Here is a 24492-nt window from a genome sequence, read left to right as displayed (position 1 = left end):
AAGCTAGTTGAAGACAGCATGGAGATGCTAACCTCAAAAGCCAAATAAGTAATGTTTAGTATATAATACTTTCTACTTTGAAAATATGTCATTCAAAGTCACAGTGCAGATGCTTTTAAAAACAGAAATTACAACTGGGGATGAAACAGAAAGGTGATCAAGGTAGAGAAGTAGTATAAAAAATAAACATTTGAGGTTTAGAAACTTCAGGAATCAGAAACTATAAACCATATCTTTGTTGTCTTCCTCCTTTGCAGCTTGTCAGCCAGCTGAGTTACAACGAAAAGGAATGTAATAAAGAATTCCATTTTTGAAAAAACATGCTTTTGTAACTCAAGATGACCAGCTCTCTGGCTAGAAAGAGCAACATGACCTATAAGCATATAACAAACCAAACAGATACACGAGAAACTATGTTTCAGTGACAGAAAGGCAGGGGGTTTTTGCCAGCTATACAAATGCTGGACAATCAAATGGTCAGGTTCCTTGCCCTTCAAATTACTGCACAAGACACATGAAAGATATTAATAATTATGTTCTTTATTAAAATGTCTGACATATACCTAAGGTTCATTTTTAATATCAAAGTACAGAAGTACTTTTCACAGTTTGCCAACCAGAGTGCAAGTCAAAATGGTACGTAGGTACGAGGTTGTGCATGCAATCACAATTTTTACAAAGTGCCTAAAGCCCCTTTTAGTATGAGGTAAATTTTTAAAAACCTAGTTATTTTCGGCAATTAAAGGTTAGCACCTTCAAAAATCTTGGCATTTCTCTGTTTAGTTTTTAGGCAGAAAGAAGTCTGTTTCACCTTTCTTGACAATAATCTCATAATTTTCAGGAGCAACTGGAGAACTATTTGTTCAATCTTTTAGGAAAAGATGTCTGTTTCTCACACAGAAACTTTTGCATTGACTTTAGATGTTTATAAGATGTGTTTAGCAGAATTCCTACTTAGGGGCAAATATCCTTTGGCACTCTATGAAGCTTTTTCCTCTTTTACAGAAGCCTTCCTTGATGGCCTGGTGTTTCTCAGAATCAATAAACACCCAGTTAACTGCTGCCAATATTTAATTAGGTCCGTACTAAGTTTCCCTGCTTGTTAGCAGGGCTTCCCATTAAGCTTCAGGAAGGAAGTTCTTCCTTGTAAACACGAAGCTCCAAATAGACCAAGATCTTCACATGCTCAGGGTCTACGACTGAAAAATAACCTGAGATGTGTTTTACACTGAAAAAGTTGGTGGCATGCTTACTTTATTTCCCCTAACTCTCATTCTTGTAACAAGGCTTCTTTGTAAGGCAGATAAGGAGAGCAAGCCAGCGTTTCCAATGAAACACTCTTTCGCAGAGGTGTTACACAGACAGCACGCTTTGGAAGCAACAGCGGATAAAACGGGGAGAGCAGCTGGTTTTCGCTCTAGCCGTGAGCGCCGCCTGCGTGTCACGGACCCGGTTCCCTGCCGGTGCGGGATGTGGAGCGCTGCCTGTCCCCCGCCGCCGTGACTCACCCCTTTTGGGCGCATTCCCCGCCGAGCCCGCGGCCGCACGGAGCCGGCACTGCGCCGGCACCTGCCCCGCAACAGCGCCTCCCGGCAGCTCCCCCCGAGCCGCAGGCCAACTGCAAGGGGACCAGCACCGGCGCGGGGACCTGGGCAAGCCAGAAGGGTTTCAAAAACGAGTGCCACAACTTGGCTTCGCAAGCCCGGCAGAGCTGCCGGAAAAGCCGGTTCCTAAAACACGGGAGGCGGCCGGACGGCGTTAAGAGTCTGCTGCCTGCCAGCCCCCGAGGAAATCACCGCAGGTCCCGGCGGCGGCTCTCCCCAGGCCGGGCTTCCCTTTATCCTGCCCTATGAGCGGGCGGCCGCAGCCGCGGCGACGGGCGCAGGCGGCGGGCGGAGACGCCGCCGCGCTACGGAAAGGAGCCACGCCGGCCAGGGCCGCCCCTCGCCCCTCCGACAGGCCGGGCCGCGGGAACCGCCCGCCGTCAGCACCTCCGCCCAGCCCGGGGCGCGACGCCGCCCCCAGCCGGGACGGCGGGCCCGGCCCGTCCTGTCCCGTCGGGGCTCGGGCCGTCCCCCAGCGAGAGGACGGGGGCGGACAAACTCACGGTCTCCGGGGCCGCGACGGCCCTAACCCGCACCCTGCGCCGCAGAACGGGCCGGACAGGGCCGGCGGCTCCGGCTCTGTCGCGGGGAGCGTAGCTCCGAGCCCGGCCGGCACCAGGAAGCGACACAGGCGCGGCACCGGCACGGCACACCGCCCTCGCCGCTGGGGCGGGCCTCGCTGCCTTACCCGCTGCAGAATCCGCCTGAGCATGGTGGCAGAGCGCGGATGCCGCCGGGCAGCCGCGGCCAGGCCGAAGGGAAGCCGCGGGGCCCCGCAGGAGCCCGGTGCGGCCCGCTCGCCCCGTGACAGCCGCCGCGGCCGGGGAGGCGGGGCAGCCGCCGCGCTCCGCCCCGGGGAGGGGCGGGTCCCGCGGGGAAGGGACAGCCGCCGCCCGGCCGCTAGGAGCGGGGGAGGCAAAGCGGGATAGAGGTGCGGGATGTGCCGGGGGCTGCTCCCGGGACGGGATGGGGTCTGCCCCCTGATCGCTCCGCGGGGCTCGGGCCCCGCTCCTTCCCCCCGTACCGGGCCCAGCGCCGCAGCTCTCGGTCTGTCCCTGCGCTGTGCCCGGCGTCTCCGCTGCCCTGTCCTGGCTGCTGAGGGCAGGGCGGGGGCTGCGGTGTGTCTGCCCCCTGCCCTCGGTCATTCTCCCCTCGGGGGCCGCCTCAGGCTCCCGACAGCTGCGGGCCCCTTGCTGCTGGCATCAATCTGGTATCGGCCGAGAGAAGGATAAGGGCTGTAGTTTGAGCTTGTGGCTGAGGGCTCACTGGAGGAGGCAGAGCGCAAATGCAGCCCTGTGTTACTTTATCACTCGTGCGGCACGGAAAGTACTGACAAATGAGCGTTCAGGGAGGATTGTTGGAGTGAACTTGTTTGGATAATTAACCTCAAATTTAATTCTGATGAAGCAGCTCCTTACTTCAAGCACTCAGATGAAAAGACGACCTTGTGGTATGACCGATTAGGTATTTTTTAAATATTAGAAAAGAACATTTTACTCACACAAACACACACCTACCTTAAAAAAAAAATGAAAGAAAAAAGAGTACAAAAAAGCATCAGGTTGAAAGGAGTTAGAAGGAAGTATCTTTACAAAACAAACTGTGAGCCTGATGGTAGGGGGACAATAAATTCTGTACACATTCCATTAATTGACACAGACTGTTAGTCACTTAAGACTGCTAAATCTCTAGTTTCGGAGAAAAAAAACCAGAGACACAAGGAAAAAGAAAAACAGGAGGGGGGTATACATTAGAAGGGAGCCTTAGGTATTCGGCATCTTAGGTATTCAGCGTCTTATAGGGAGTCTGTACCTCTCAAGTACCTCAGCCAATGGGGAAAGACAGAGAGAAAATGCAGCCAGGAAATTAGGACAAAAAGGAGGAGCTGTGTCCCCTAAAAATTTTGAGAGACACCATAGGTAATGCCCCATGACCTCTCCCTTTTATTTGAATAAAGTTACAGGACTCCTCTGTCTCCTTTTTGCACATAAACCTCTGGTGTTTATGGATTAATTTTCCTGACAAGTTTAACTAAGAAAGAATCAGTATCCGTAGGTGCTGAGACAAAACCCCACATCAGACATGACAGGAGAGTTACTGGAATACCTGTACCCTCTAGAATATGTAATTCAACAAGTTACAATTCTCCTTTCTGTCCAAAAGCTGCTATTTTCACATGTTGGATGCCAGGCAAAGGGTCATGAGTAAATAATAAACTTGGTCAATGACTAATTGTGCCGGCTAGAACAAATATCACAGCAGAGCACCAGTTGTGCTGTAAAGATCAAAAGCATTTTTCCACCCAGAGGCTGACATTTCTAAGTACTCTAAAATCCTCGCACATGGTGTGAGTTGTGAGCACATGACGAGAAGAATTTGGCTGCCACAGCTGTAGATTTCAAGCATGGCAGTGTTATGTGACTGCACTCAGTTTGCTGCAGCTACAGGTTCCAGTGTGTTTCATGTTCATGTCATTGGATCCACAGCTGAGGCACATTAAGAGCACACACACACTTGGTAATGGCTTCAGCTGAGTGGTGAGTTTGGTCACACCCATGACATCATTTTTATGTGTCCATAGTACAAAATGATTTTGAAATTTGGCAGGTAGGGTCTTTGGAGTTTTGTACTTGGGATTAATAATGGGAATAAGATTGGTTTTGTACAGCTGTACAGATCTTTAAATATTTAGGCAGACCATAGATACTTACTCTGAATCTAAACAGAAATGACTGCAAGTTTTATAGATATTTCAACAAGAGTGACAGCCTACACAACAAACTGCCAGACTGCTTGATTTGCCAGGCCTGAGTAACTTGACCAACCCATCTTTGTAGAATGTATTTTACTCTCCTAGGTTAGCAATTCCCAGGTGCTCAGAGGAAGATGATAGTGATTTGAGGACACTAGTTAACAGTCTTATATCAGAGGAAGCTTTTCTTAGCAAGACTTGAAAGGAAATACATGATCCTTTCCTTGTCTGGATGCTAGAACACATGCACCTGTCTCCCTGTCCAAATATCACTCCCTCAGTAACTTGTTAATCTGTGGGCCAATTTCAAACACAACAGAGTCAGATAAGGCTCAAAGATATGAAGTTCCTACAAATTTAAATAGTTAGCCAGGGAGAAGAGAGACCCTATTGAATCCTGGCCACAAGGAAGGACTGCAGTGTGGCTTCTTTTACATACCAGAGAATGCACATAAAAACTCATCCTTGGGGCAGGGATCTAGGGGGAAAAAATTAAATCTGTCTCACTTATATGGAAGTCCTTGGTTTTAACTATTGTGTGTATGGTAATATCTATGAATTCATATCATGCGCTCTCCTAAAATTCAATAGAATCTTTGGCTGTTGGTAAATAGGCTGTGTCCTCAGGCATGGGAGCTGTAAACTTTCATTTTGTCCAAGCTCTGTTAAGGGTTTGGTGACAAGAGGGTTAGAAGGTGCCTTCCTAAAAAGTCAATTGTTGGTAGAAAGTCTCAGAACACAACCACAGCAAAGATTTTCCAAAACCAGCTGGAAACAGGTACCTTTTCCTTTAAACACAAGCTGAAGGCTGAGTCTGAACTACAACAAACTCTTATGTATCTGTCAAAGCCAGCTTTTTTTTCAGTACAGAACTGAAATCAGTCTTTTGACTGTACAAGCAGCTTTTAGGATGGCCCAGTGTGCACTAGCACTTCTCAGATCTTTCAATAGATAACTGCAGGGTTTTGTTGGGACTTCAGGGAGTTGTTGTTTGTTTTTAATGGCTATGCATATAGACAAATAAAAAGCAATGATGTCTGGACCATGGTTCACAAAAATTGGTGTTCACACAATCTTCTACCTCAACTGAGGGCTACAAGGAACCACTGTCATTTGGTAGAAAATGGCAAGGAACACGTGTGATATATGCACAGTACATATGCTTCCTTATACTTACAGCCTACAAGTTTCTGGGCTATTTATTGCCCTACATGTTTTTAGTGTTCATACAGATGACTATTTTCAGTCATATAAAATTCCCGACTTCAAAATGGCATGGTCACAAGCTCCTTTGGTTCAAGATGTGCTGCGCTGGAAAAGTATCCCATTTTTTTCAAGATGTTATTTCTAAGTATCCTGATATCAGCCTCTGGTTTGTTTTCTTTTTCCTAGCTCTTCAACTGTACACTTTTGACTGTCCCTGTGTGCTGTTCTATATATTTTCAGTAATGAGCTTTCAAAATTTACCCCTATCTTTTGCTGAAGCTCACTCGTTTCAAGTTGAACAGTTTGTTAAAAGAATATGATTTAGTTTACATGGCGATATTTGGTCAAAGGTTGGACTTGATGATTTTGCAGGTCTTTACAAACCTCAATGACTCTATGAAAGATGTACGACAAAATTTAGAAAATTTATCAAGAGCAGATTTGAGCAAAAATGTATTTTCAGCTGAAGGCAGAGCTATTTAGCAGCACTTAGGGTAGTTTCAGTCTATGCTTGAACTAATCACCAATAGTTCCTGACCCATTCCCTTCTCACTACAGTTTAAAATAACAGCTCTCCAATTCTTCACTCATGGTACTGAGGAGGTTGGCCAGAGCACCAGTACTTCCCTCTGCATGTATTATAGAGAGTGTGTTTGCTCAGCTGCTTCAGAACCTGGCTGAGTCTGTGTTGATGTCTCTAACAAAGAGCTGGTGACTCGAGGCTGGTTCCTGTGCAACAGAGAGCCTCTTTCCAGTCAGTGCAATTGCTTGCATGAGTAATGAGTGTGTGTGCTAATAAAGGTTGCATGGCTAGCATCAATGACAAATCCAAGAGCTCCAAGTCATGACTTCATTCTAGTATTACAGAATGTTGGAAAATTTGCACAGTTCTCCCTTAAGAAACCCTAATTAGGACAGAATAACAAAATTACCTCTTTTATCAACGAAAAAATTCCTTCAGTCACTGATTCCTTTTCCATCCACCTCAATACTGAACCCCTGTAGCATATGTCATGTGGCTTTGCTGGAGTAGCTGGAGAGGCAGGCACTGGAACTAGAGAAAGCCCAGCAGCATGCAAGGAAACTTAAGTCGTAAATATGTATAAGTTAATGCAAAAAATAAACCTCATATTAATATAACCTAAATCTGAGATGGAGAAGATCTGCTGCTGAGTCATGCAGAGCACTCTTAGCCAAATGCATCAGCTAAGAAATTATTCTGCATAAAGTTGAAAGCCTGCCACAAAAGAAACATTTTCTAATTCCACCATAAAAAGCTGTGGTGATACCATGGCCATTCTGATCCCATTACTCCAGAGACGTTAGGAATTGTTGGCAATTTGCCTGGGTACTTTCCTGTAAATGGCACAGAAAATGGGTCAAAGGGAACAAGAAAGGGCCTTTGTGGAATTCCACTGCAGAGTAAAATTAAAATATTTTGAATAACAGATTCTTTGGGATTATCTGTTCACCTTGGGATGTGCTAATATATATATGTCACTTCTCTTTCCCTCCTCTTAGAAACAAACTTATTAATTTCAATCAGTCTAGGCACATTTGAGACTATTTCAAAGATTTTTAAGCGAAATGGTTTAAATGCCAAATGAAAGAAGTAGGGGAAATAGTGATCATTTGCATGCCAGTATTAATGGTTATTAAAATTAACTTTAGTAGTGCTTTCCCAGTTACAGCAGAAACTAGGAAATCAGAAATTAGATAACTTTTCAGTGTATGAAAATTTAATGATAATGGTTAAGGACATAATTTTGGTCACCCTTCTGCATAACTGCAAAAACTGCTGAAGTTCTGACATGGGTTGGTTTTTTTCAAACACAAATCTAACCAAGTGCAACAACAAGCTCCTGCTTGGGTTATTTTGTTTGGTTGGTTGTTTTTTTTTTTAATAGAAAGGTCCATGGAGCACTGCTTCAAACATTGTCCTCCCTCTCTCTGAACATTAATGCACTATTTGTTCATGGCCTTCTATGTAAGTAGATGCAATAAATGTTGGCTTTATTGAGAGTCACTGTGTACATGTGTTGCATCAGCAATTCAGTTAAACATTTTTAAATTGTCCGAATACTGTCAGAATACATACAGGCTGCTAAATAAAGAGGCTGAATTTTAACTATACAAGGATGTTAACAGTAAACAAATAGACCCACAGCATTACACTAATCCCATAATGCTTAATGATACCTGTTATTATAAAGATAACCTCTCAAAGCCATCCAGATTTATATTTTAATGCGTACTGCATCTAGGAACTAAAATGCTATTTTTAAGGTGTACAACTAAGTGCACACTGCAAAATGCTGGCTGGCCAGCCCTTGATTTTCTTGCAGTACTAGCCAAACCTGTCCATGAAGCAATTGTAGTAATGACTTAGACACAAGGAAGGATCTTGGGTATAAACAAAGGAGGATTAAAAATCTTTCTCAGTTAAGCTTTTTTTTTTTCTTTCTTTTTTTTTTTTTTTTTTTGTTAGCTAAAATGTTTGTACTAAAAAAGTAAAGAGCAGGACCTTTCACTCATCTTCTTCTGGCATAGAGCAGGTACAATTTGCAATTTCACAAAATACTGAAGCAAAAAGGAAAACCCAAACCATCTAATTTATTAATGGAAAATAAAATGCATGTACCAAAGCCTAGGGCGAAGAGGCACTGGGTATCAGTGAAGGAAAAAGTAACAAATGCACTTCCTGTGACATGATGAAATGCCACATGGTTACGCAGTTATCAAGGATCAGCCATTCAACAGCTGATGCTCCTTTCAATTAATGCCAGCTAGATGCATTACTGGGTCAACTAACAACACAGATTTAATCTGGAACAAATACACATGCACCACTGAATTTCTGTATCATCTAAGCTAAGAAGAGTCTGGGTTATAGTGTTAGAGCAGTTTTGCACTTTCTGTTGACTGCAAGTTGATTGCAGGCAAAAAATCTTCCACATCAAATTCATTATAAAGCTGGCCAAAAGACATTAACTGCTTTAAAACAATGTTAATACATTTTGTTAGGTAGAATAAATTTGCAAAACACCTGAATTGTGCTGTTTGTGCTGGTAGCTTTTCTGATCTACAGTTAAGTACTCTGAAGTCCTATTTGCCAAGCCATGTAACCCCAGCCTGGCCTCTATACCTCTCTTCTCTTAGATGAGTAAGAGCAATGCCACTGATGTATCTGCTCCAAAAATAAATATTCACTCCTAACTTCCAGCTTGGCACTAAAATGGCTTGCCCAAAACTGGATATGTATTGTAGAAGGTTTTAGCATGGACCATGTCTGCCTGAAAAAGTTTTAAAACCAAAGAAGCAAGAAGAGCATCATATAAAGATTTTTTTTTTAAGATTTAATATTACAAAAGGAAATAAAATCATCAAACCTAAAAAATGTCTCAGTGGTGGTTTAACTACCTGACTAGAAAATGTGTTCAGGGCACCAAAACCTCTTGATGAATTTGTCAGGTGATTTGAATGATCAAGAAATGGAAAATCAAGTGAACTCTTTGAAGTTAGGGCATTTTATTCATATTAGACATTTCTGATCAAATATAGAGATTTCCCATAGGGAATAATAAAGCCCTTTTTTTGGTAGGCAATTGGACAATACTGATTTGTTTGAAAATCTTAAAATTTTAAGCTTGTATAATGTATTCCCAGATTCTGGCAGTATAGTTGCAAAAATACAAAGGTTAAAATGTCATTTGTCTTTAGGAAGGAAGTGAGGATCATCTACTTCTACATCATTTCCCAGCTGCCCAGAAATATTATGGTCACTATAATTTGTACAGAACATCCATGTTTGTAGCGTGGCCCAAGGCAGAAAAAGAAATGAGGAGGCATTCAGTGTTTCAAGACATTCAAAGAAATCTCCCAATATTAAACGTTGGAGTCTTGGCTCTCTTGCACACAGTTGGACCTGATCCCAGTATGGTTTTGAAATCAATATTCCATTCTACACTAAAGGAAGAGAAAACACACTATGCATGGTTCATGACTGAGCAGGGCTTTTCTGGTCATCCTGACTTTTGATTCCCATTAAGGACAGGCGCTCCTGTTAGGGAGGAACACAGCTTGAGGCTCTGTTGGCACGGAAAGGTGGACAGCATGAGGTGTTCCTGTCAGAGAGGTGCATGAGACCATAACCATAGACATGGTTGAGTATGGGAACCAGTGGGAATCCTCTAGATGCGCAATGAAATGGCCTGGCTCTGAAGTTTCACAAGGAGACCTGAGATTTAGAAATACATGGGAAAAGGAAGGGAAAAAAATGAATTGAGGGTCACAATCTTATACTTTAAATATTGAGATAACAGATATGGAGTAATCTCAGGCTCACTGGAGCTTTGCAAGGAAGAGCCATGAAACAGAAAGGGATTTTATGAAGTGGTGGGCAATTAGTAGCAATAAGCAATTTACTGAAGTGATCCAAACAGCTTATTTTTTTATGGTTCCTTTGATGTTTAAGTACTATTCTTATAAATGTAAGAAATAGCAGATAATAAAAGGTGCTCTCCAATCCAAGCAAAAATTGATGCTGAATGAGGTTATTAAACTGAAATATATTTTATGAGTATTAAAGAGACTTCAAACTGAAGTCACAGTCAGAAATTCAAATTGCTGTTTCTTATTAAAGATATTGGTTTCCTGATGTCTGCTACTCACAAAGAACAAGTGCTGACTACTATAACTATCTTTGCAAAAACTGTTACAGATTATTATATCAGGTCTGTCCCCTTTCACCTGTCAAGGCCCAGGCTATTTCCTCCCAAGACAAAACTATGTAAAAGCTAGAATTTTGTACAGTTATTATTTGCTTCTCCCTGAATTTTTAGGATCTTTTAGATGCTATTCAGAGGATGGTTGGGATTTGAGCTCTACAAGTTACACTTCTCTGCATCTGTAGGGTCATCACACAAAATGTGAACCCCCACCAACAGCCTGTGATGGCTGGGGAGGCCTCTGGACCTTCTCAGCTTTTCTCCAGGGCTGTCCCCCAGCAAGGCTTACTCTAAATCTCTGCTCTCACTGAATCCTCCCTTGAAGATGCCAAATGGAGTTTTGCTATGGTCTTTAGTATGCCCTCCTTCTCAAATGTCTTCTTGTCTGCTCTTTCTTTGTGATACCACTGGGAACATCTGCTTCCTCCACAAGGATTTCTGAAATTCTCTGAGAGCTGAGCTGACACAGGGACAGATCCCAAGAGCTGTTCCACCACGGCAGCATGCTTCTATCAAGTGACCACATTCATCCAGCAATGCACCAAGAGGGCAAGATTCTGTCTCAAAATAAATCCCATTTCCTTTCCCTATATCAAAGGATATTTTTAAGACCTAGAGCTGATGGCAATACTTTTTCTAACAATGGCAGCCCAAGACAAAAAGCTACTTATCCAGTGCTAGGCAAAGATGCTGAAAGAAAACTATTATCATACATTATTTTACATCACCTTTGCTCCCAGCTAGAGTCAAACATGAAGTCTTGTAATGCATGGGTTTTAGTATCATTACACAATCAATTACTAGTTGGGTGCCTTTTTACCTCTCTCACCCCTGCCTCCCAAGTGTTTGCCCACAGCAGAGGTTGGTTCCACTTTCCAGAAGCTAAGGAAGGCACTGGTGGGAGAGCAGAGGACCTGCTGTCCAGCAATATGTAATATAGAGTCATGGAGGGACATGTAGGAAAGCTCTCTGTTCAGAATGAATGAGAAAGATTATTTAGGAGAAATAACAGAAAAAAAATTGATAACAGCAACCATGCTTCAATCACTCACCACTAGAAATGTCCCCACATGTCTTACTCCTCATCCTCCATGGAGGCCCTGTAGTTTCTTTTGCTTTTGTGGAGGAATGAACAAATGCCTAGTTCAATTAAATAAGTTGGATGCAGTAATAGAATACAGCTGTATTATCCTCATATAATAGACATACAAACATGGAAAGACTGATTTAGGAGGGTATGGACTGTCTTAACTATGGCATCCTGCACCAGTTGAAAACTTTATCATTTGGCATTGATAATAATCTTTCACGCTAGTATTTTTAATGCAGTTAATACACAAGTGTGTCAATCAGTATGTCTGTCTACATTTAAAATAGCTACAGATACATTTTTTCCCACATCACATTGAAAACATTTTACTTATTCACTTTTTTCTGCCTTTGGCAATTCCAAGTAAACAAGACAATTTATTTCTTACCTCAGACCCATTCATTCTCTTTCCAGGAAGCTGTCAAGAACCTTCCAATTTACTCTTACTACTTTTTTTTCCTTATTTCACTGTTCTATTGACATAGTCCTATGCTCATAAACCAGGGTGAAGTGCTGTATGCACAACATGTCCAACACCACTATGGGGCTAAAGACAAATTGGGGGGGGTGGGCTTCCTCCAGCCCAGAAGCTGTTTTGCTCTATCCCTTGCCACAAGTCAGTTGCCTACCACAAATCCTTCTCTTAGTTGAATTTTGAGTAAAGTTCAGGCCAAATCCATCTGCAAAACAGTGATTTTTTTAGAATAATATAAAACTAAGAAATCTACCATTTTTCCAAATTATAGCTATACTAGGAAGATGTGAGGAGTAAGATACAGAGGGCTCCTACCATTATCTAAAAATCTACTGAAGTCTTTCTGGTCTTGCCACAGCACATGGGCTGTGAGTCACAACTCCCAAAGCTTCCACTTAACAACAAAAAGGGAGAAATGATCAATAACATTTTTCTCAGTGAGTGATTAAGACTGCTTTTAACAATGCAGTCATGCATGCTATGTACTAAAAGGGATGATTCATTAGTTACTTGGAAGAGGAGCATCTTCTTTTCTCAGTTCAGAAGCCAGAGAGATGAGCTAGTGCCCCATGAACTGACTGGCTGACTAGCATGTGCAAAGAGAGGAAATACTGGCTGCTTTTGTCCCTGTCTCCACATCTGCAGAGCTCTTCTCACTGGGGCAAGAAAGAAATGGGGGAATTTTGTATTCAGAAGTGTCATTGTTTTAGTCATGCTTTGCATGAGTCTGACACCAGAACTGCAGGCAGCTACTGGCAGCTCCCTCCTCTGTCCTTCAGTCACAGGTGCCTGCCCCCAGCCCAAAGCATGATCTTCATGGCCCCACTGAGCAGCCCAAACAGACATACCAACTGATGTTGCTTTGGCACATACATGAGAAATTAGTTTGTCCTGATTTTTGTGGCAGTTGTCTCTGCTGAAATAAAATGAACACTTACATGCAGAACTGGCAAAGAGGATAATGACAATAATGAATTTTTATTCAACCCTGTTGTTGCTGAAATGAATTTTAAACCAACTCCTCCCTTTCCATCATACTAAGTTAGCTAATGCTAATCTTCTTTGAGATCATGCATACAGTAACAAATACATGACTCCCAAGCCTTGTTAGGTTTGGGTAGCTCTGCATTGTAAGGCATTCTTTGCAACACCCTGGTGGTACAATACTGTAGTGTGATGGCATCTAAAAGGTAATGCTGGGTTGTCTTACAGTCTTCTTCCTGTGAGGAGAAATGATGTTGCCAAAGACTGTATGCAAAATATTTCTAACAAGCAGAAACTGACATTGTTGTATTTTAATCACAACAGCTGTTTATTTTATGGGCAAGTACAAAGCTATTTTTTTTTCCCCTGATAAGACTGATCAAAATTGTTACATAAAAGACCTACATTTCTTTGCCCTTTTCTTGGGGTCTGAATATCAGATACAAGCATAATTTGTGTGCCTCTTACTGCAGACTTGTAATAATCATCTGGACACACTGCACTCAGAAAACTGGCAGGGATTCGAAATTGGTGTATGTGACAGACCTCTGGCACCAGCCTAGAGATGGTCAGTATCTGCAATGCTAGTATACATACAGTGCCCTTGCATCCAAACAACAATCACACTATTCCTAAGTACACTTGTATCCTGGATTTTATCAATCCCATTGAAACGCTGCTTCACTCATCCCTAGGCTAAGTCTTTACCTAAATGGTTCTCTCTCTGGTTTGGTTTAGCCTTTCTTTTGACCTAATCCTGATTACCCTTTTTTGCCTTTCACTACTCTTCTCCTCTGTCACAGGTTGCCTCCTCAGCAGCCAGCACCAGCTATTTAACCAAAATCATTCATCTCCCTTACTCATGCCTCTGTTTTTTTCAAGAGGTCAGGGTGGGATGAAAGGAGATGCAGCCTCCACATGCCAGGGCAACCCTGACCCACATGAAGAGGTTAGCACATCTGAGGGGTGGAGAGGAAATCCCTGTCAGTACTTCCCTTCCCAAACACACTTGAGCAATATCCTGCCCTGAACATGGCCTACCCTCAACTCTCCTGTGTGCATTAGTATTTAATACCATCCTTTTGTTATCTGAATTCCTTTTTATTTCACCTTGTCAAGTGCAGAGTATACTTCCCATAGTATTGGGAATAGAAAAAGGGTCTCTCTAAGTGCCTGTCTAGCTAAGTTCCTGATAAAAAGACTTCAGGGATTTTGGTTAAATTATTCATTGTGTGAGTGTGCTTAAAGCCTTGACTACATAAATTCCATGCAATTCAATTCCAAACATACAACTTTAAAGAAATATTTTACTCCTGAAATAAGAAGAGTTTTGAGAAAAAAAAAAAGGGGGGGGGGGGTTGGTTGTTTTTTCTTTTTCGGTTTTTTTTTTTTTTACTTCAAAAAGATGGCATTTTGATCTAAAGCAAGGATCATTTTTGTGGTTTTGAAAGCCAAAAAATGTCTCTTGAAAACCAAACAATTGACTTGAAACATGGACGGGGTTCTTTTCATTAAATAGTGGAATACATTGACCAAAAGAAGGATCCTCTATAAAAAAATTCTCATCTTCAGTCAAAAAGTTTAAATCTCCTGAATAAATGCACAGCACATATTAGAACACCAAATGGAATCATCTTCATTAGACATATATATATATATATATATGTATATAACCACTGAAGAGCAATGTGTTTCACATAAAACCAGAGCATTATTAATTCCATATGTGAGGTGTTATGTAACTTAAATTATTTTCTCTTTCACCATTATGCTTCAGCTTTCACCAGAAACTTCAAAGACAAATAAAACATTAGTCATTTAACTGGTGATATATAATACTCCCATTTGTCATCTCTGGCAAGGTTCTGCTTTTAAACTTAAGTTAAAGCAATTAATTTGTGTCCTATGAGACATAAGAACCTAAACTTCATTGCAGCAGATCTCTGATAATGCTGAACATAGAGCAAGGTCAGACCTTGGGAAGGAAAACTGAGCACAGTGTTGAATGACTGCTACAATTTTTTTTTTTTTCTGTAACTCCTGAAATCTTGTATGCTACTCTGCTGACACTTCCTTGGAAATAGCTGCATCATTTTAGCTAAAACATTTCCTGCCTTCTCCCCTCAGCAACCCACAAGAAACAGCCAGAGGCATTTATTTAGCATTGAAAACATCTGAACAACATATTCACATTTCAGAAAGTATGGAAGAATTGAAAACAGTAACATTTAGTGGAAAGAGCTGGGTCGTTTTTTCCTAGGAGCTATTACCCATGCTCTGCATAATGGAAATGTTGCTATTTTTTTTATCAGTAACTCACTGCTTTGTCACGCTGCCTCTCTCTAGAATGGTTAATATATAACTCACCAATGTGTCATTTTTTCCCTAAAGTCTTACTTCAGGCAGTGCAGAGGAATTCCCTTTGATATCTGTGCCAGAGCAAAGGTACAGTGGCAGCTGTAGTTATACAAAAGGGGGACTCAGCTGCAAGGACAGCTTGGGAATGTCTGTCTCCCATCCCTGCCTTGCCTCCAGCTGCTTCTTCACACTCCTGCTTCTCTGCAACTCTTTTTGGGTTTGTGCTGTAAATCAGGTCACTGAGCTGATCCAAATTACAAGTGGGCTTTTTGTTTACAGAGTTGTTCTTAATACAGGTTGCTTTTCTTACCAGAACAATGCCAGAAATGGCAGTGCTGGTGCAGCTGAGGAGGCAAAATCCTGGGACAGAGAGGAGAGAAAGGCAGTTGGGATAGAGGACACTGGGGAGGGAGCGTGCCTGAGTTCATGGAACTGCTGGCTCAGATGGTGTCTCTCCAATTAATAAGGGTAAGATGCAGTCAGGAGGTTGTTGTCATAAACCATTAACAAACAGCAAGTTCACACAAAAGGATCATGCACCTGCTCTAAAAAAAGACTAAAATTAAACAAGTAAAACAGCTCCATATGTGACTTTTGCAGCAAAAGTAGCTATATACATGGCTGTTAGAGAATGTGTGTGGGCATATGTACGTATACATGCACCTGCGTACACACACAGATGCATATTCACACCCATTTACACACACAAAAACCATCTCTAAATTTAAAATAAATGCAAAATACATCTCACTTCAGCGTTTTTGACAGTCTTCAAAAGCATGCAGCTCTGTTCCCCTGGATGGCTGGTTCATGAAAGCAACAACCAGAGAAGCCTATAGAGGGAGCAGGCCGCCTTCTTTTCCTCAGCAAGAGGAATTTACAACCTTGCTGAGAGAAAGGAACTAGAAAGGTAGAGGAGGAAAATGTCTTAAGAAGCAGAGCCCTACGCAAGGGCCAGAGCAGTTGCCCTGCAAACAGGGCTCGGGCAGGAGAGCTGCAGGTTCACACCTACCATCTTCCTCCTCCCTCTTCGTGTCCCACTTTGTGCCCTACAGGGAGTCAGGAATTTCTTAGTGTTTCTCCCGCTCTCTGTCCCAGCATTTCAGCAGCTTCCCTGCACATTGCAGGATGGAGATTTGTTTGCCTGGAAGTTGAGTAGAATTTCATCTTCCAACACCTACAGCCAAAGTAACAGAGTAGCGCCCAGAAGAAAAGGAAAGATGCCATCAGAAAAACCTGGCATTTCCTGTTGAACAAAAAGAAAAGCTGAAAAAAGGCTAACCATGTCACAGACAACATAAGAGAAGCAGTATTAAGCAGAGCCAATTCAGAAGATAGAATATACAGCACTGTCATAGTTAGTTATTGTCAGTAGAGGCTGTGTGACTGAACTGAACATTATGTGTATTTGAATTCACATGTGCATACACAAAAATGTTTAAGTCTTTAAGCCATGTATACCTGTACTGAAGGTCCAGAAAGCTGGTAGTTATTTGTATGGCTGTAAAGCCCAGAAGGCCGATGCTAGACAGGTTTGTGTTTGCTGAGCATGACACAAATCTGTACCAAAAAACTCTACCTTACTGTGTTTATTATAGTCCAAAAAAACAGAGGATAAGAGCTTTTTCTTTTTTTAACAGATAGAGAGCTGTGATGAAAAAGAAAGTTTAACAGAAACTGGGTGTTATTAAACCAACCCAGTTTCAGTCTTAGAGACCAAAGGACTAGCAGCTAAAAACACCTGTTCAGAGCTTGATCAATCAGTACATGCATTCCTAAATTAAAAATAACAATCAGAAATCAAAAACAGAGCACAATGCATGCCAAACACACATGCATTATTCACCATGTTGCACCGGTGAGTTCTTGTAGAAAGACTGGCCACCAGAGTGTATCAGATAACTTATCTTTTGGTAAAAGTCTAAGGATGGGTATAAAGTATGCAATATTTATACATAAAAAATTGTACTAAAAGCTTTCCCTGCCATGCACTTAGGTCTAATCATACTTTAGTGTGTTTCTCCCAGGGAGCAAGAGCAGGTCTTAGCACTGCAACATAAATAGTTAAGCACAAGCCATGTAGCAGTAAAAGAGAAAAAGAATACACTATGCCCTTCAACTCCAAGGCAATGCAGCATGAGAAATACAATAAAATAAAATAAAAGGATACTATTACTTTTTCTCATAATATGGTGCATCATTTGACTTTTATTATAGGTTTGCTGCTGCTTTCTTTTTAGTTGTTTTTTTTTTTCTTTCCATCATTAGAGAAAGGCCATTTGAGGAATATGCTCTGCACAGTGATGTGATTCAGCAACTTTCTGGAAAACAACAACACAGCTCTCTTTTTGGTGCACTAATAAAACACAAATGGCACTAATTTTCATTGAATTGAGCCTAACTGAAAGCAGGCAATGTACCATGTTAGCTAAAGCTCAGTGGTCTTAGATCACAATATTATTTTTCATGGGTTTTTATTCATTATGTGCTGAACATAACCTGCTGCTAAATCAGGCCAATGATAACAAATAGATTACCGTGCAAGCTGTTATGTTACCAAGAATGGCTCAGTAAACACATTTGTCTTTTTATCCAAATTCTTGATAGCTTCTGTCCATACCAGCATGTGAGACCATTGTTTCTGAACATCTCCTAAGGGCACGTCCTCAGAAAGGCTGTCCAGCAGTTCCACAAAGGCAGAGTGCCCTGTCACGAGCTTGCCATGTCAACATTTTTTCCATGAGGACACTAAATGCTACTCAGACACACAATATAATTTTACATATTTTGTATTCTTTACCAGTAGTGCTCCAAGTCTGGAAAATTAAATCAAGATCAAAAAGAGCTAGAAAATCCCCCACAGTCACACACAGAGTGGTGAAAAGGATTTAGGAAGCCTTATGTTTCATGGGTGTGTTTCCATTAAAAATATCTGAATAAAGATATTTTCACCTATCTAGTCTGATAGAGAAGTCCTGTCTCCAGGCAGGCCTGATGTGGTAGCAGCCATGAACAGCAGTGAGTGCCTGAGCTGGGCTGTGCTGCATGTCCTGCCTTAGGGCACGTGCTGCTTTTTCTCCAAGCAACATGTGGAGTGACAGGCAGCATGTGTCCCATGTACCACCAGGATCATTCCTGCCTAGAGCCACAGAGGAGCTGCCACTGGAGCTTTGCAGCCCACAGTGAGTGCAGCTGGGTCCCACACCCTCTGTGAACTCACCTGAAGATGAAAAGTGCTGCCTGAGCACCCGCCCTTATTGTTCCTGGCAGAGCTGCGTGGGGACACTGGCACCCAGGAGCTGTGGGCTTGGCTAACCACCAACCAGCACAGAGCCCCTACTCTTAGAAGCACCGAACAGTGTTGCCCAAACATATTGTCATTTGCAAAAGAAAGAGTCATCTTGACAACAAAGTCCCCCAGTGACTAAGTGGCCATGGTGCTGCTGGCACTAAAGAGCTGGCAGAATTTCTACCATAAGTATTTCTATCAGGCTATTGTATATCAGCTCTAAAAACTTGCTCTGGGCTGATATTTGGAAAAAAAGACCCAGCAAGATAATCATTTTTTTAACACATTATCCTATTTGAGTAATCTACAGGTATGTCAATGAAGAAATTTGCAAGTGTAGACCACACTGACACCTTTGCTGATTCTTCTTTGCTGATGCTATGGCCATCAGGCTAAGTGCGCACTGGCCATCCCTAAGTTCTTGGTCTGGGACTTTCCTTTTACCTCCAGATGGCCTCAAAGGTTCAGATAAAAATGCTGGGGAGACAGGGTAGAGCAGACAAGCTGCTGTCAACAAGGAAGCATGCAGAAGAGCTCCCCCAGGAGAAAAATCCATCTCCTGAGAAAGCAAAATATATAGCAATATATGGGTCACCTTTGCACACAGGTGAAGAACAGCCACTGTTGGAAAGTTCCTGAATCCTGCCTAGCCATACATGCCTCCTTCCAGATCTGGAGTAAACCAACTTTTCCAGGTAAGTGAAAGAAAAATTGCACTTATTTCTATCTCAAAGGAGATTTCTGCTGTTGCTTCCAAATTAAACCAGCTTCTTGGTCATAAAGCCATAACAATGTACTGGCCACACAGCCTTCTTGTTTTAAAAGGTTTCCTGTGTATTTCAGCACATCTGACATACACTTTGGTGGAAAACATGTCAACTGGCCCTTGTGAATGGAGATTTCCAGATGTGCACAGAATATGCCCAGGAGAATTAAGTGGTTATATGCACCAGAAATTAAAAACTCAGTACCCAACAAACAGTAGCACCTTTTCATGTATTAATGATAAAGTATTCAGGATTTCCAGTTAGAAATACTTTTTTCATTGATTTCATTATTAGAAGTCTGTTACATCTAAGCATTTTTTTAAATGCTGAATCTCATTTCCAAATACCCTTAGGGAACAACAGCCACAACAACAAAATTAGAAACACATTACTGAAGACAAAATTAGAATAACTAAGCTCAACACTCTACAAGGAAAATGCAGTGTTAAAATATATGAGGTAAAATTATTTTCTGTCATTTTGTTAAACATCAGTTTGTCCTTGGAATGAGCAAGGACAGAAATTTGTGACATGCTCTTAGAGTATTAAACACAACTTGCACAACAATATGCAAGTTATGTGCTAGATCAGTATATTTTCTCAGTATAGCTAAGGCTAAAGAGGTTTAATTTTAATTCATTTTTAATTAACAAGTCTTTTTTTAAAAATGCTTTTAAACCCTCTCTTCCTTTGGGACCATGATTCCAGGAAGTTCTGAGAAAATAGATAGTTTATTTTTCAGTACTGCTTACACGGGAAACCTAGAGGGATATCTCAAGTGAGAGAGATTCCTCAGTAAGCATGGAAAAGCCACTGCTATCACACCTATCACACTGGTGACAAAGCAGCAGAAGGTGACAAATATCCACCAATCTGTACTGGGACAACCCCTCAGATACTTAGTAGTATCTGCAGCTTTCCGAGACTGGTAGGACAAGAGTTTCAGAGCATGCATACTGCCATGGCCTGGGTTAGAGATGGGCTTCCCTTATCACTCCTGAACAAGGTCTTCACAAAACAGACATTCTCACACCACCTGTGCATAGCGCACACACATGTGCACGCTGGACAATGACAGTTTCTTATCACAATGTTGTTGGAAAATATATTCCTTTCCTTTTTTTTCAGGAGCAGAAATAGAAACCACATATTTCCAAAACCAGAACTGTGTCATAATAGCCAACACAGGACAAGAAGGAAAGGGGGTTGTTGTGGTCTGCAATATCTCCTCACATTAGTAACCTTCCCTTCCTCCCCCTCTTCCAGCCCCAAACATGTGGCTGTCATAAACTCTTTAAGGCAACATTGTCAAATACATTCACCAAATATTCTGATAAAAAAAGAATCATTCAAATAAAAAAAAAATGGTGATGAAAATACTCTGTTTAGAGTATTGCTTCATATTGGTAAATAGCTCATTTGCTATTCCTGGGTATTAGAGCTCAGTGCTTTTGTAGTAGATATTTTAAAATAAAGGTTAAAGAATATGTTTGTCCTATGTTACATAGCTGAAATGCCTGTGGAAATAAACAAGTACCCTTCTTAGGGCACTACCTACAGTAGGGTTTGTAGGTCTTGAAACAAGCAGACAGGCCAAATACACATGGGTTTCACAGATCATTCTCCAGCAAAAATCTGCGCTTATGAGCTCACTCCTTATCTCCACTTCAATCAAATGAGCTTATTGTTAAAGTTTTACAAAGCAACCCAGCAGCAAGGTGAAAGATGAAGGGATTATTGAATAATAGATAAGAATATTTTTAGTCAGCTCAGATGTATTCATGTATCTGACAAAGCACCAGGAAAAAAGCCCTCAGAAAGGTGCTGGCTGAATTCCAGCAAAAGCAACCTGAATGTCAGGGCCCTGCAAAGTCTGAAGTCTTGCCATGAGAGATGGCAAAACAGAGCTGCTGGGGAGGCACCAGGAAAGTCAAGGGAGTCCCAGCCCCGGGCACTGGGTAACTCTGTGGGGACATAGGCCTGTGGTGGTCCTAGCCTGGGGCACTCACAGCTGAGCAGGGCTGTGGGCAGCTGGAGAGTGCCTCTGCTGAAGCATCTGGGGCAGACACCAACAGCCCCAGGGGGCTGACACAGGATCCTGGGCTGTAGGCAGTGTGGGGAGAGCCCCAGAGGGCTGGGCAAGGCTAGTCAGAAATGGGGGTGCCCTCAGGGCCCTGATATAATTATGCAGAGATGCAACATTAGTACTAAAAAGGTTGTTCATATTTCTGGTCCTGCAATTGATTAACTTTTGCTTCTTTTTCACTCATAGCTTTATAAGCCAACAACCCTGCCCTTAAATTTGCAGCAGCTGGAACTGTAAACGTATTCCAAGGTCATTCTTCCCATCAGATTTCCTACAATGTAGTTAAATGTGGGGGCAACAAAGCATTTGTAATGATCTGGAAAGCACCTTCCCCATGCACTAAAGAAGAAAACTACCAATTTGTCTGATTTCAGCCCTGTTCAGCTTCTTACCCTGCATCCATTACCCAGTGAGAGTCACTGTTCTATTATTATGGTCTGAAGAGACAAAGAGTTTAAAATATCTTTTTTCACTGTATGAGCCAGCCCTGTCCCTGTTGTCTTTCCCTTCTAATGAAGATCACAGTGTAGCTGACATCTTTGATCCTGAGAGCCTCTGAAGAAGTGAAGGTATAATGACATTATTCACTTAGAAGCTAGGGAGATACTGACTGAAACAGCATCTACTGAAATAAAGTAGCTGTGAATAATGAAGTGTCACTTGGATATTCAGAACTTCATTCATTAAAAAACATTTCTGAAGGGAACTGGTTCATGTGTCCCTGGAAACACTAACACAAGACATGCCAGGCTAAACCAGACTTGGCATTTAGTCTGGAATCAAAGTACTTGAACATAGTCCATCCTGCCACAACACTGACTACAGAGCAAAAGCCCCTTCTCTTACCTTGTGTACAACTATGAGACTATGCAGCAGTGGGCTAGAAAATCTCTTAAAAGGCAGGTGTAAACAGAGAATACTGATTTCAGCAGTATTCAAGAAGCATAGTTCCTCACAATGTAAAGGTATGACAGCCCTCAAAATACTGTACCGTGTGAAAAGAACCAAACTTTTGTGTTTTAGACCAGGAACAGTCATAAACTTGCAGCACCGTGGAGCTCATTGCTGCTTAATCTACCTTGATTTTTTTGACAGGACTTTTTATTAACTCCTTGTTCCTTAGACTGCTGTAGGCAACTGAGTTAACATGTCCAAAATTAGCTTGAATGTGTCTAAGTTATACCTTGGGTCCTGTAGAGGAAGAAAAGATACAAACTGGGAGTTGAAACTGCAGCATTGACATAGCCCAGTATTTTGGACCTCTGTCCAGAAAGGCGTTTCAGCACACATGTAGCTATAAGGCTCTGAATAGACTTGGCAACTGCTTTAGCTTAATAATGCTGAAGCATGTTGTGAGCTCCCCTCTGGGTAGGAAATTGTCTCTGAAGGTTTTTATAAAAGGCAGTAGAGTCTCAGGAAGCAGGAAACAACATTTATTCAATTTCTCTCCTCCCAACCTGAATGCACTGGAACTAGGATATTTTGGCATAAACTGAGATATATTTAAGCAAATGTCAGAGGCCATCAAAGGCTCAGCAAGGTCAGTTTTGGTGGGTATGGGCAGGTAGAGAGAGGGTCCTTTCCCAAAGCCACACAAGCCCAAGTGGCAAGTGACAGAAGTCAGGATGAACACCAGCAACATGGAACAAGGGGCCACGTCATCTTTCTGTGAGGATTTGACAGGCTGTTGTGCCACTGCAGAGTGCAGGGCTCAGAAGTGTGCTGCAAGTAGCACACCTTCCTAAGAAAATAGCAGTAAATAAATCTGTGTGCCATGCTCTTCTGGACAAACCAGTTCAAAAGAAACCTACAATAAAGGAGGAGAAGAACAGGAGAAGAACAGGAGAACATCATGCAAAAACCCATCTGTGCACACTCACAAACACACAGAGATACCAGCGTATTTATCCAAAACAATCTCACATAGCATCTCACTTCAGATCTTGTGGATTACATGGAGGCACAGGGTCATCTACATGCAGATCACTACTTTTTCAGCCATTTGGATCTTCTGTTTCCCAACTCCCTCAAAGTGAAGTTTCAGGCAGACAAACACTGAAAAGTCTCCCTGCCTGCAGACTGCAACTTTTGGAAATGGCTGTGTCAGCTGATATTCACCCCCTGTAATGACACCATTTGATATTTGAAGCTGTGTTTTCATTCCTGAAGAATAATGCACATGCCTCAACTCCCTTCTCAGACGTGTCATCCCACTTCTATTCCTTTCTTCTTTAAGCTACAGTTTGGTATTCTTTTAAGTGAACATGATTACCAATAAAGCATTCCTCACTTTCTCCCACTCCCACAATTTCTCCCAGATCATCTCTTGTACTGTGCCATCATAAATATTTGTGTGGCTGCATGGTTAACCAGATCAAGGAACTGATCCAGATGAAAAACAGCCCCTGGGAAAAAATGTGCAATTTTTGCAATATAGTTCCCCACAAAGTCATACAAATGCTTATGCTGCAGTTGTCAGAAGGTTTCCATAAGAATAGGGATGGCTGACTGAGAAAAGGGAAGAGGAACAATCTGGTTTTTTAAGCAGTTTTTCTGGCCTTTATGTGGTGCCATGGTTTGGCATCTGCTTTCACCAGCATTTGTCCACAGAAAGCACATAGAAATTCCTGCTTTGGGGAGTAAACATGCAGAGCTATTGAAAATTTCTTCTGAACGCACAGCAATATCTAACTCTTGCCAGTATTGGTGCCCAAGTCCATAAAGTCCAAAACAGTGTTCTTCCATTTGAAGAAGAGCATTCTCCTATTAATGACAAGCTAAGGATCCTTTGGAGGCAACTTAGCACTTTAGAGGCAAACAGCCTATTTCTCTTTCCCTTTCTCAGGATTCAAGGACTGGTGAGACAGAATGCTGCCTGATTATTACCTATTCCACAGCCCTGTGGTGTAAATGGGAGAGAAAAACATGGAAGCATTACCATTGGATTGCATTTTATCAAAAAGCCTTTTGAAAACAGCTCCCCATTTAACAATTTTTAACAAACTAAGCCTTAAACTAAAGACAGAAAGTCCTGACACCAATTCCCTCAGTTTCACTTCTTTTTTGTCTTGTTTTCTTTCTTTACAATAAAGTGACAGTTCCCTTGCTGATTTTTCTCAGGACCCATGTGATAATCTTTTGTGAGACACTTGAA

General features: G+C 41.9%; 1 protein-coding gene and 1 long non-coding RNA gene across 5 annotated transcripts in view; both read right to left on the bottom strand.

Moving 5' to 3' along the window:
- The window catches only part of EEA1 (early endosome antigen 1), a 67790-nt gene extending 65336 nt beyond the window's left edge, over window positions 1-2454 (bottom strand). For 2 of the 3 annotated variants that reach the window (XM_014272247.3, XM_074539631.1), the window contains exon 1: window positions 2293-2454. In XM_014272247.3, the coding sequence (XP_014127722.2) occupies window positions 2293-2316 (24 nt within the window). In that variant the 5' untranslated portion in view covers window positions 2317-2454. The remainder of the gene's footprint in view (window positions 1-2292) is intronic. The other variant, XM_005480677.4, reaches the window with a different exon arrangement.
- Window positions 2455-16177: 13723 nt separating this feature from the next.
- LOC113460391 (uncharacterized) overlaps window positions 16178-24492 on the bottom strand; it is a 118628-nt gene continuing 110313 nt past the window's right edge. For both annotated transcript variants that reach the window (XR_012580049.1, XR_012580050.1), the window contains one exon: window positions 16178-16442. This is a non-coding gene — a long non-coding RNA (uncharacterized LOC113460391). The remainder of the gene's footprint in view (window positions 16443-24492) is intronic.

Source organism: Zonotrichia albicollis, chromosome 4 (genome assembly GCF_047830755.1).
Source record: "Zonotrichia albicollis isolate bZonAlb1 chromosome 4, bZonAlb1.hap1, whole genome shotgun sequence".
In the NCBI taxonomy this organism is placed as follows: domain Eukaryota; kingdom Metazoa; phylum Chordata; class Aves; order Passeriformes; family Passerellidae; genus Zonotrichia; species Zonotrichia albicollis.
This window is presented reverse-complemented; position numbering and strand designations above follow the sequence as displayed.